This window comes from Fringilla coelebs (assembly GCF_963513975.1).
Source record: "Fringilla coelebs genome assembly, chromosome: Z".
Lineage (NCBI taxonomy): Eukaryota > Metazoa > Chordata > Aves > Passeriformes > Fringillidae > Fringilla > Fringilla coelebs.
The window spans coordinates 47384187-47398089 of record NC_140031.1 but is presented as its reverse complement, the minus strand read 5'-3'; the positions used below and the strand labels follow the sequence as shown (position 1 = coordinate 47398089).

Here is a 13903-nt window from a genome sequence, read left to right as displayed (position 1 = left end):
TTTAATGTGCCGCATGCCAGATGCATCAATGGAATTTAATCCCTCTAGTCTAGCAAGATCAGTTACTTAAGCAGCTCTTACGCCACAGCCATTCTTTTTTTTTTTTTAATATTATAAATGGCTATTACAGAAGAACTGGAATTTGGAATGTTGCTAATTTGTACCTGCCTTTTAAAGGCTAAGTTTCTAAATCATCTATTACTGAATCTGTTTAAAAAAAAAAAAATCACATATCCTCACTCTAAAGCCGCTCTCATTTCTCTTTGCTTGGAAGGGAAAGGAATAAACTTCTGTTTGAGTGTCTCTCTTCCAGATCCTAGTACGGTATTACTTAGATCTCTACAAAGACACAGGGCAGGAACTGTAGTTGTTTCTGTATAAATGAGCAGTAAGGGCTCTCCAAAAGATGTGACTCTTCTACAACCCCACACCCATAAGAACAATTAGGTAATTCAGCTGCCTTGCCTTCAACACCTTTTAAAGAGCAGCATCGGAATTTCTCTTTTTCTTAATTAATTTAAATTTCTGATAGAATATGTAGCATACAATTCTAAATTGTTAGGTTAGGGCATTAGTTTAGAGGGTTTATCATGTATAGTTTGCATGTACTCACGGAATGGAGAATGAAAGTTTCATATTAAGTGGGGCATAATTTTTAAGGATATCCATTCTTAGTTTCAGAATATGATGTCCAGCATATACTTAACAGTCTTGTTCAATCCTTTGTAAATTCCTCTGCCAACATGACTAAATTTTTGCCACTGCTTCCACCTGCATCAGGAGTGATTCCAGATCATTACAGGCCAGAGTAATGGTTTTACCAAATAATTGCAAGCCAGTATGATTTGGAGCACTGCCAAGGACAGTCAAGTTTTGCTGAGGGTGAATCCAGTTCTTCAAAGCGTCATTTACTTGGGAAGCAGCAAGTGGTATGCACTGGAATTCTGCAGATCTCCCAAGTGTCCAAGACATTCTCCTTCACTTGGTCACTGCACAAATAAATGAGACTACAAGCAACATAATGCTGATGAGGAACATTTTCCACATGTCTTTGTGTGACCATTTCTATCAAAGACATGGGAAATGTTAAATATTCATGCTGTAAATATACAGTGCCTTCTCTTTTGAATTTTGCAACATGCAATTAGTTTACATAACATAATTTATTTTTTATTAAATAAGACAAAAATGGATAGAAGGACTTAGCATTTCCATATATTTTTATTTAATGACATATTTATAACATTAGCTTTATTAAGGGATAATAAAATACATAGACACAAGCCTTTCTCAGGAAATGAAACAACTGCTTGGTTTAAGTTTAGGGTCACTGCCTCTGAAAACCAAAGAGAAATATGGCACAAGGCACATTAAAAAAAAAATACAAGACAGTTTAACTGAGTGTAAATGATATAGCACATTCCTGTGATCACACACATCCAGATCTGTCAGGCAAGTAGAAGGTAGTAACACTCAATATTCAGCCTCACTCAAGCCCCACTCAAGATTCCAATGTGGTTTGGAACTTAACTGCTAGAAGGCTTTAGGTACTGACATGCTTCTACCATAGTTTCCAGAACTGCTAATAAGACCTTCGCCTGTTCACTAGGGAAGAATAACATGCTTTCAGATATTTCTTGAAGAAACTGTGGTAGTTTTCCAAAAGTTTCTAGCTCTTTAAAATACATATCTACCAACCAATCTCCAGAAAATGCATTTTTCATCTTAGAAGTATCACAAACCATTACTGGAAGTACATTTGAACAAGCTGTCGCTCTCAGAGTTACAGTCAGGGGTGTAGACAAATTATAAACAGAACAAAAATTAATTAGCATCTTAGTAAATGAAATCAAACACAGTTCTTTCTTCTGATTGCAAAAATCTTGTTCTCTGCATTCATAGAAGTTTTCAATGCTCTCTCCTGGATAAACAAGATTCAGAAGTTCTTCCTTTGCCGTGACTGACTCAACATAATCCAGTGGCAGTTTCTCATGGGAGTTCCTTTGCTCTAGAAGGACTGGCCCTTCAGGAAAAACACAAACGTTAATAACAACAGCACATTTTGTGATGAATTGGCAGCTGAACAAGATTTTTGGGTTGCTTACTGCCAGAAGCCAGGTGTTTGTTTAAGTTCCTTTTTTGTACCAAGTTATGTTAATGTAACTGATGACTTACACATTTGCAACACAAGACAGAACCTGTAGAGAGACCCTTTGTAACAATTTCTTTAAAGTATTGTCTTAACTTGCATAGAGTATGCAAAAATATAATGCTATAATTTTACTTTTGTAAAATTCTAATAAGTGCTTTGTAGACTAGGTTATTTGCTGAAACTGACTTTGAATTTAAGGCATGTTCCTGTGATGGTCTTTATTTTACTTTTCTGGATGGTGTGGCCAATCTTGCCTTACACTGTGCTACAAGGTAAACTGCTGGGGTAGGAATCCAAGCCTTCCCCAACAACTGAGTTTAAAAATTTGATCTTAACAGATTTCTGAAACACGAAACATAATTACTCTAATAAATAGATTTAAAGTAATTTAATGGGACACGCTTATTTGTTCAGAACTAGTCTGAGCAAATAAATCCTTTTGGTATTTCCTGTTTATTAGTACAAGGGACCTATTAATATTTGAAGAGCTTACACATCTCTTGGGAAGTTTAAGAAAGGCTGCATCAGTAAGAAAAAAATGAAGACTGTTAAGACACTACAAGTGTTTTTCAAATATGAACACATCAGGAATCTTCTTACATAAATTACTATGTTAAAGTAATGACACCATATTAACATGGATGTTTCAGAAATACATTTTAATGACAAAAGGTGAACTCCCACATTTCATATCAGTAATAGATATTTTAATTTTGCTCAGATTAAAGCTGTAGTAAAGTTATTATTGCTGATTATTTAGTATCATTAACTTCTGTGTTCTAAATTATTGAGCTAAGTAAATGCACACTGAATAGGTAACATGCTTTCTACCATGGGCCTGTCAGTTACTTGACAGGTCATAACTCAGAGTGTGACAAAGGCAAAGATAAAGGCACACACAGCCTTACATTTGCCAGAAAACCTTGATGAATGCAAGTGCAAGTAGAGCTCTTCCCCTATGATAACAAGATCATCCACTATCTGTTCTTCACAACAGCCTAGGAACAGTGCACATCTGTTAGTGCAGTGCCATTTCCAGCTGGGGAGCTGGGCTTACTATAATCTTTGCTATTGCATCACTTCAGGGGATTGAACTGAGCCCAAGTATTGGCTTGGCATGTGAGATGCCAAGGTGACATGGCACAGTAGAGATATAAAACACCTGGGAGCTACAAAACTGAGACTTAGAGGTAGAACTGCAGAAGGAATGTATTGATTATGATCTGGTGCTTGCACAACAGACACAGACACAGCCTTTAGGGGGCAGGAGAAGACTGTAAATACAGAGGGTCATATGCCAAGAATATTAACATTTAGTTTCTTCACCTTAATTAATAGGCTGCCTAAATACATTCTTCTGCCTCATGACTAAGCACAGAATGATTTTTACTGAAAAAATCTGGGTTAGGCACATAAAGCATAGTTTACACTGACACGGCAACCGTAGGGCAACAGTACAGATATTGCAAACACTCATTTTAGTAAATTAATTAAAATATGGAAGAGTTGCTATCCAAGATGATTCTTCGCAGATATTTGGGGTTTTTTTTTAAATATGCTAAATTAAAGACATTGGTACAGTACATACTTCAAGATACAAATAACCCGTCTCTGAACAAAAAGTATTACTTAAAACATGGTGTGCTTTCCTAAGGGGCAAAGTACTTTTATTAAAAACTAATTCATCCCTCCCACTATTATCCCTAAACAGTGGTTATCATGATTCCAATATCAATTACTTTCCTAAACTAATTACTAACCTAATTGTGTTCAGAGACCATCACATCAATTTTCACAAATGCTGAAAAAATTTATATTGAAATACATGAATATATAGAGATTTAACCAATCTGGTTTTTTGTTGTGGTAAAAATAGATCAAAACAATAGAAAATACTTAGCCTTGATTGATGACTAGGTAATCTTTATTTTCATTAGTGGAGAATACATAGTTGCAATGCATATGATGTAAAATGCAGGATAAATCATTACCATATTAGAAAAACCTGTGGAAATTCTGGTTAATTTCATATTCAGTTGATCAAGGTAAGTGTGAAAACAGTATTATTTTTACTGTAAACAAACCAACTTGGCTTAAAAGCATTCTAAAATATTTCATAATAACTTTGTATTTTAGGAAACTATCAAGAAAAACACGGAGAACTTCATATGGATTCAGAACAGAGGATAATTTCCCTAAACTAGTTTAGCATAAATGCACTCACCCCCATGCTGAAGTAGCAGCTTGCCAATTTCTACATGTCCATTTGACAGTGCATCATGCAAAGGAGTCACCCCATCCACTTGACTGAGCAGGTCTACCTCTGGACAACGCTCCAGAATTTCATGGACACACACTGTGCTGCCATGGTTACAGGCTTCATGCAAAGGCGTCCAGCCAGCATAATCTGAATTATAAATCAAGGGAAGTTTTAAAACAGCAGTAGTACTGAAATGTTAATAACGTCATTCATTAGACAGGAAAACACTTTACTTTTTTAGTACTCGTTACAGCTGGAATGGCAGCCTGTGATTTCAAAACAAGAAATTCTATTGAAAAACATCTGCAAAAAAATATAGCATTTTTAAAAATCAGTAGAAAATGTGATGTTAAAATACACTTCAGTTATAAATTCATCTTACCTTAATGTTTGCAGTAAAGTCCTCACTTTGTGTTATTTTAAAAAGAAAGAGTTTCAGACTGTATAAATACAAACTTGTTACCAAACAGATACTAATATAGATCTTTATGTGTCTTAATTTCTTAGTTCTGTAGAGAAAATGAATAACTTACCTTTAACATTAATGTCTATTCCCGGCAAAGAGAGAAGCTGAATCAATCTCTCCACTTTGTTATTTCTGCAAGCTTTATGCAGGGCTGTCTCTCCTACCATGAAAAATTAATAGATTACACTAGACTAGACAAGATAGCAACTAAAGAAAATAATCAAAGGGTCTGAAACTAGGAGACCTGGTTATGTACCAGAAAACTCAATAATGAGTACGATTTTCCTTTATCCTTTTTAAACATCTTAAAAGAAAAAAAACCCCACGGAGCTTCTGTTCCACCAGAGATCCAGCAATGAAATTGTACTGCAAATGGTTTAACACAGGAATTATCTCCCCTCTAGTTCAAGGTTTAAAGCTTCAATCACACTATAAAAGCACCAAGTGATCACAAAACACCAAAAAATACTGGGTTTTGAAGCAATAAAACTTTAGAGTGCAGTTGCCCTCCCTTAAATTTATTCATGAACCTACATTAAGATGTATGGTTCTTTTAACACAGCGTTTATAGCTTAATTCAAATAAATGTTTCTGGCTAAGCACAAGTGCCTCTACACACTCAAGTATAAATCAAAACTTAAAATCTATTAGCAGATGATTTGCTGTTTCTCAATAGACTCGCTGACTTGGGTACAGTAGAGAATGAGGGGAGAAAGAGGGAAATTAATAATAGTAATATTAATAATAATAAAATTATTACTAGTAGTAGACCCTGGGGGAAAAAAATCCCAAACCGTAGTACCATGTACAGCTGAAATAAGTGTGAAAAATTAAACAGCAAACAACTGAGAGCTGCTGCTTATGTATGTATAGACACCACTAGCTTCTGCGTAATGAAAACTTCAGACACATTCTAAATGCTGTTTTCTTTTCAATAATTGATTAGCTTTGAACAAGAGCCAGAGGAAAATCCTGATACCAGGTGAAAGATGATGAACCAAACATCTTAGAAATTCAAGATATCTTAGGGTAGATCTCTTAGCTTTTATAGTAAGATTTACATGGAACATTTTGTTACATTAATACATTTACTATATAAATCTGTCAGCTCCATGCCCATTCTTTCAACAGAAGACACTACTTATAATTTCAGCAGGGGAGAATAGAAAAAAAAACCAGGACTGGTTTCTTTGGTTCCACTTCCCTCCCCCCCTCCCAGGTTTTTCAGCTCACTTTTCTTCATAGAAATCAGATGTAATAATTCACATTAATTTTACTTGCAAAAGCAATAAAAGCAAAGGGAACAAATTTAAAAAACGTATGGTCTGACTCTGTTGCTAAAGTTTTTTTACACCTTTAAAGGGAGTGAGGCCTTCTTTTGTTTGTGATACAATTCTGTTTTTAATTTTTTGCAAAATTCCAGCTTGCTTTTGCCAGTTTTTTTCTGAGCCTTCTCCTGGGTGTCATATTAATGGAGTTGTAGGTACATTTCTGATGATGAAGATGAAAAAGTAGTTCCAGCAAGCAATTCTGTAGTAAAGTAAGCCTCATGCAAAGATCAATTATTAAACTTGTGTAGTAAATAGAAACTGAATTAATTACTGCAGTGCTGTTTTATTCCTTAGGTACATGAGTTCCAGTATAGTTAAAACAAAAGCCAAGTGCATTTCATAGTCTGGGCTGAATGCCTGGAAGAAAACAGTCCATATGCTTAAAACAGCTATGTAACATAGCATACTCCTCAGTCTTTGTTCACAAAATGTCTAGGACTCAGAGAGATGAAGACTGAATTATACTTGCAAATCAGAAGACGTTGATCCTACCAAGCACAGGTTGAGGTGGATTAGCAAAGTAAGGCAGGCAAGACTGGAATAAGCTCACACAAACTGTACACTTTATTTAATGTATGGAAGGAGGAGTGTAATGAAGAAGGCAACTTTATTTTACCACATATACAAATTCCTTCTTTTAAATAGACATTGCAAAAGAGAAACATGGATCATAAGAAAATTATTCTTGGGTATAAGCCATTGCTTTAGTCCAGCATTCATCAGGACAAGTTTTTAAAAATGAAACTATAAATTCTAAACACTTTAAACTTAACATAAATTAGATATGTAGAATACCTTTAACATTTCTCTTGTGTACCTCTTCAGCCAAAAGATAACTCCCTTTGGTGTGTGCAGTCTGGACTTCAGTGTTTGCTCTAAGCTTATTAAAGATTAAGTCACTGAAAAGAAAGGAAAGGGGACACATTTAAAATCACTATTTCATACTTAAAATATATATGTACTTAATGGTTTTAAATGTGTACATACAGATACTTAGATTTATCCATTTGAGCATCATATTGGAAATGTCTTAATTACATAATTTCTACTACATTTAATTATAACTGTATTTAAAATAGAGATCAAAAAGGGTTGCCTACTTTTAAAATTTCTTTAAAGGTAATTCTATGAACAGTGAACTTCTGTTTATGCCCTAAAAATTTAATATTAGGCAAATAAAACTACATCAGTCTGCACATACACTGAAATTGATGATCAAAGAGAAAAGGGGAAACCCCAGCCCAGAGGTGTTATGGGCTTACAATGGAGCTTTCTGTCAGTTGAAGTAATTTGTAGACAACAAAACAGGTCACATAAAGTTCAAGAAATGTGTCAGGTCAGAAGCTGTCCCCCAAAGCAGAATGAAACTGGTGATGTTATAGGTATTACTTACGGTAGATCAGGCAGCACTTTGACTTGGTTCTGCTTATCGCCATTTAGCATCTGTAATGTCCTTTGAGACTCAGGGCATGGCTGTTGCCCTATTTTCTTTTTCTTTGTTTTGTGTATCTCTGTCTCACGCATCCCTATCTCTCGCAAAGCAGGTGAATAGGAACAGACCTGTTGCAAAGGTAGCATTTAATAAATGAAGAAATTTTCTTTTGTTACTCTTGCTGCAAAGCAGTCATCTTTGTCCACAAGTATCCATCTATATTCTTGATGTATCTAAGTTTTTAAAAATCTGATCCCTGAATGATTGTACCTCTAGATTGTTTCAGTTTGTCATTTGCATTCCTTTTTGATGTTTTTGTAATTCACTCTTTACACGGGCCTCAGTGAGTGGCTTGTGTCTGGGACAGAAAATGAGAAGTTCTAAGCCTCTCTCAGGTTTCTGGCAGCTGAGAAAATCTCGATTTCTTTAGCTGGACATAAGACTTGAGTATAGTTAACTGACTTTCATGTATTAAAACAAAGTATTTACAGACTTCCTGCTCCCAAACCAGGGAGCAATTTGGTTTAAGACAGACTCACTCCACTCCTTCATCTCTTCTGAGACAAGGGATTGGATTAAGTCTTTGAGCATTGCAAAGGTGGTAAGCCAGTTATCCCTTAGGTGCTCTCTATTAGGACAGCCTTGGCTGTTGTAGATGTTAGCTTCTTTCCAGTAACACAGAGCTTCAAACCCACCTACACAGGTCATTTAAAAAAGTCATTTAAGTTTCTGCAGTTTAGCAAAAGCATAAGAAAAAAGGCCAGTGAGGGGGGGTTCATCAAACATACAACAATTATATTTGAAGAAAGGTATTAAGGAAGGCTTTGAGTATTTAGCAGTTCACTGCAGATCTTGCAAGCAATGTACAGTAGGTGAGGAACACCTTACTTGCACCTTCACCTTCACTGCACATTTACCACCAAGGAGTTGTTGAACTCAGAGAAAAGCCAAGCTGGTAAGATGCTGTATGAGAAGAACTGGCAAAACTGGAAAATTTTTACTGTATGGAATGAGAAAGAAGACTTAGCCATACTAAGGAAAACAACAAAAAGCACATAGACTTCTTTCAAGCACTATAACAATGTTTAAGTAGTTGCAGAGAGTGATCAGTAGTCATGGTGATACTGAAAGTAGCAATTCTGCTCTATAAGTGGTAATATACATCAAATATTAGTATGCAGTTGGTTTATGTTAAGAATTCTGACAGTCTTTTGTTCAACCTCTGCTTAAATGTGCTGTATTAACAAACAATGACCTCTCTTCACAATAAATTCCTGCAAAATTTAGGAAAACTTATGTATGGGAAATGTACAAAGGTATAAATTTGGGCTTTTGTGACTCTGCCTGTAGAACAGTAGAACACAAGCAGCTATAGATTCCATATTCTGTTTAGTCATTAGTATTAAGATTACTGAAATGAGACTCTAAATTAGAGCATGACATTACCATGTGATTGCCCTGATTTGCCTGCATCCTGCCAGCAGTCATGAATTTGTTTTGCAGCTTTTACCATGCTTTTCCTCACCAACTATCACAAATTGTGATTTGAAAGCAGGCAAAGGTTTGTGAGTAGGAGAAAGTTTCTAAGAGGAGAAATTCACAGGAATACATTGTGAAAATCTTCAATGTAACAAATGCCTGAACCTATCTCTTCAAAAACCCTGAAGGAAAAGGTAGCTGAGAAGAATCACACTATATTTGGCATTCTCCTTAAGTACAAATGTAACACTGCAGTCATTATATCAGGGATTATTTTTAAAAGCTTTCGTTGTTGTATTTTTTTCACTTTCATGATAACTGCATGTAAACACATACCAGGTGTTACAAATTCTCTGGCAAGAAAAGTCTTACAATTGTTCTGGACCCAGATCTCAGGCAAAGAGAAATTTAAATGTATGGAATACATGGAAAGACAATGCAGGCAACAAGCATGATCTTAGACCACAAAGAAAAGATGTATTTCAAGACTTTTATAAATCAAATTGCTTGTAAAATACTGAAGTGTGATACATTTTTAAGGAGTTACTTACTATTTTCTGAAGAGAAAGAGGTTCTGTAGAAACAGTAATATTCCTCTGTAAGCACATTTGTTTGAAAATTGCTTCTGCAACAAACAGTTGAAGCCAGTTGGATGGTATGGCACAAAGAAACATTTTTAATTGACATACAGAAAAATCTGGATAAAAGCAATTGGAAAAAAATAAAGTAAGCCTAAAAATGAAAATAAAGAAATCTACACACCTAGTTATCTAGAAGATAGACCTTCCAAGCTTTTTGCTCCTATTGCATATTCAGAAGCTTATTCTCCTCAAGAATTACTAAAATTCTTCACATGAAAATAGATTTTAACCATCATCTGGTAAGATGATGAGATACTGAGAGAATGTTAAACATATTTTAGAAGACAAAGCATCACTTTTTGTGTGAAACTTTTTAAAATGCTCTTAATACAATGTTATGAAAGTTACGCCTTTATTTTGAAAATAATTTTTTTTTTGGTGAAGTTCTGCAAGTGATCACCTTCTAAAACTCAAAGAGACACAAATTCAGGTAAGAGTTACAACACATGAACACCAAATCGCAAATAATGCAGGTGACCTACAAGTTCTACATTAAAAGTCACCATAGACTGCAACCCCACTCAGATGTACCAAATAGCTTATACTGTTTTAAAAAATGCCCCACAGAGTGGCAGAGAAACTTACATATCCATAAAACACATATCAATATGTATCAGGCATATGTCTGACATACCTCTGTTTTGGAAAAGAAGACAGAAAGACTGATTTTTTTCTTACAGTGGTAAGAATTTGTATTTTGATTCTAAGAAAAAAATTTTGTCAAAATAACAACTGAAATGGCTGGAAAGTAAGACCAGCAGTGAAGAAGAAAATCTTTACTGTATTGAGGGCATCTTCTGTTCTGCTAAGAAGTGCTCATAAATTAACTGATCTGTAGACTCAATCAAAACAGAAACACAAGTTGAGAATACAGATGTTTGCTACTGTAAGTATAAATGAATTTAGAAAAACTTGCAATAATTTTGCTTTGAATGTTGTGGATTGTACCAAGTGGCACAGGTCAAATAATCTCTATAAACAGACTGAATCCTGTTCTTGTTGTCCCTTCTGTATACAGGAAAGCAATAAAATCGTTCAGAAATATTTATCCAAGCCTGTCCCTATTATATGATGGCTACAAAATCTATTGAAGTGGTACATATTAAAAGCTCCACTGATTTAAACACCATAAAGTTCAAACTGAATTGGCCTTCTAAGAACTAAATCAGCCTATAAAAGTTCTCATAATTTGCTTTCTTTAAGACTGGAGTGGAGCAAATTGTCCAGAGATTAAGATTTTAGTGTAATTTCTTTTCATGATAGCTCTTCCCAAGTGTCCAAGAAGAAGGCAGATACAATTTAAATGAAGCTTACATATACCTGTTACCACGTAAAATGATGATTGGAAAAGGAGTCAGGGGAAGCTTTGGTGGGAATTAATTTTGAAAATTAAATTAAAATAATTCAATACTTTCTTGAGATAATTTTGTCTTCCAAGCTCCTCAAATCCTTGCGGCTAAAAATACAGATACCTCAACTGACATTCCATGTTAAATGATAATGGTTATTTGAGTCATGATGTTTCTGTTTACCTAGTCTATTTAATGAGGAGGAAATACAGTAATTCATGGGACTCAATGGAATTTTCTCCTATTCCCTCCATTAAGTCCAAGGATTGGGAAGGAAACATTTAAATGTTTTCATTTGAAGTTGTAGGAGGCACACAGTGTAGGTTTTAGACTTATGACTGAAGTGTCCTTAGCAATCTATTGATTTTCTGGAGTGGTAAAATTCGCCTGAGCTGAATAAGGTGCCTCCAATTACTTGTCTGAATTTAAGTTTTATTATGATATGCTTAAACTTCTCCTAAACTGACAAGAGAGCTCCAAAGATTTTTTTTTCTTTCTCAGACTGTGTGGTCTTGCTTTCACATCAACATTTAGACTTTTATTTAGAGGGATTTTAATAAAAAAACCTGTTCTATTTGATCTTTGCTTGACATTGACAGACACATACAAAATAAAATGGTTTCCTGTATATGTCACACCATGCAGGGCACAGCTGCAACACAGAGTAAAAACAATTTGAAACTATAAACCAAGGATTTTAATTAGGATTTAGTGTATCTGATTAGAAGACTTTTCAGAGGCCTTGCAAACACTCACCATCACATGAAATGGCAAGGTAATGTGCCAAATCTGACACTTGATGAAATGCATTTCTGTCCATAAGGAAACCTGAGATGATCCAATAGTCCACTACAGTTCCAAGAATTGCATTTAATAGACCAGCAACTTCACTTCTGAAAGCCTAAATGGAAAAAAGCATAGGTGTATCTATTGATCTGTAATATATAAAAAATTCATACTGATAATGTACTAGAAATAACATAGAGAACATCTTTAGATAAAAGCTCACTCTGCTGCCATGTCACTCCTTCACTGGCCTTTCTTCTGCTCAAAAGCTAACTATTGCAGCCAGATCACCAAAATTCGTGCCACTGATGGCCTATCAATTAAGATTTGGCACTGGGGAAAAACAGGTTCTGTGAAAACATATGCAAAATGGTGTCAAAACTTACAATTGCAAGGTGATTTCTTTTTAAATTAGGGTTTGTTTAACCATAACATTGCAAGTACTGCACTTATTCCCCTTAACCTTGTGTTTAATTTGACAATTGCAGGGATCTCTTTTTCCCTGCTCTATTAGCATTGCCTTTTTCTGAAGATTTCATCATGAAATAAAAGCTCTTTTTGTGACTATGTATGTCTGTGCCAAAAGGGAAAAGGATGCAAAGTGTTAGTAACCTGCACAGAAGAAATTCTGGCAGTCACTTTGCAAAAGGAAACTTTCTTCAGCTACCAAAAAATTCAATGAGATGAGCAGAAATTTAGCAAATTTAGGAAAAAAGCCATCCTTCTAAATATTTGCCCTATAATTTTCTACCTTGAACAGGCACACACACACACACACACACACAAAAAGAAAAAAAAAAAGAGAGAATATATCTATCTATGTATATGTATCCTTATGGGTCCCTTCCAACTCAGCTTATTCAGTGATGCTGTGAAAATGGTCACGGACAAGTAAAGAAAGCTGAAGTGTTTTTTCTTCAAGAGGCATCAAAACAATACACAGGAATTTAGCTGTCCGGACACTACCATGAGATAGATGATTCACCCATATGAGAACTTAATCAATAATGGTCAGGTAAAGCAGAGTTTCTAATGTTTGAGTTAGTCTTTGCAAGGTCACATCTATCTCCATACCTTTCTGAGCCATAATAGAAATACTTTGTAAAATTACTGTGAAATAAGTTGTTCCTCTGACCACATGTACCACCAGATGCTTTGAAAGCGCAGCTTGGAAGAACACAGGCATCATAGTAGGAACACATGAAATTAATATGACCTAGGGCTCTACCAGAGAATTACTACTGTTACACGAGAGCACCAATTGACATATGGCATCTTGTGAAAGATAATGAGTACCTGAAACTGGGCAATTTTGGGTAAGAAACAAACCAGACTCAATGGGCACACACTACAGTCAATGATTTGTCTGATACTCCTTTGAGAACAAAATATGTTCCAGGTTGGTTTAAAACAATTTACTAGGATTCCTCAGGAGCTGAAAAGCACCAAAACCAGTTTGAGCATCAATAAATCAAACAGACGTACATATGAACAATGGAGACAGTGACATAGATGATAATAAAAACACTGTAAAGCAGTTTGTTGAAAACTACACAAATACTGTCACTACAGTTAACAGTTACTCGTCACCCAAAAGAAAAGGAATAAACACAACTACAAATAAACACGATGTAGGGTGGAAGCATAATCTCCATCACTCAAAATTTTTAAGAACTGGCCAGACAAAATCTGTTACAAATGTCATCTCCAAGATTGCTTCCAGGCCTACTTCCTCTGACTTTCTTAAACTCTACCTGATTTGGTTCGCCCCTTCCTTTATTATGTCATAATACTTTATTATAGATGAACTGTGAAATCTCATAATGAAAAAAACCCTGAGAACACAGATATAGCATGTTAAAAACCTGAAAGTATAATTTTGAAACTAAAGTTTAAATATTTAAAAAGGTACATTTACACTGTCTTCTGAGGATTCAGGAACAGAAGCTGAAGAATAATTTAAAATATCTGAAATGCATTTAAATTTCCCTTAAGTACGTATATCTT

The 13903-nt window shown here is 35.0% G+C and overlaps 1 protein-coding gene across 3 annotated transcripts in view; it reads right to left on the bottom strand.

The window, feature by feature from the left end:
• Positions 1-1267: 1267 nt before the first annotated feature.
• SLF1 (SMC5-SMC6 complex localization factor 1) overlaps positions 1268-13903 on the bottom strand; it is a 34026-nt gene continuing 21390 nt past the window's right edge. For 2 of the 3 annotated variants that reach the window (XM_084224633.1, XM_084224634.1), the window contains exons 12-18: positions 11867-12011; positions 9672-9817; positions 7603-7769; positions 7005-7108; positions 4946-5038; positions 4377-4559; positions 1268-2023 (exon numbers count right to left, since the gene is read on the bottom strand). In XM_084224633.1, the coding sequence (XP_084080759.1) occupies positions 1527-2023; positions 4377-4559; positions 4946-5038; positions 7005-7108; positions 7603-7769; positions 9672-9817; positions 11867-12011 (1335 nt within the window). In that variant the 3' untranslated portion in view covers positions 1268-1526. The remainder of the gene's footprint in view (positions 2024-4376; positions 4560-4945; positions 5039-7004; positions 7109-7602; positions 7770-9671; positions 9818-11866; positions 12012-13903) is intronic. The other variant, XM_084224635.1, reaches the window with a different exon arrangement.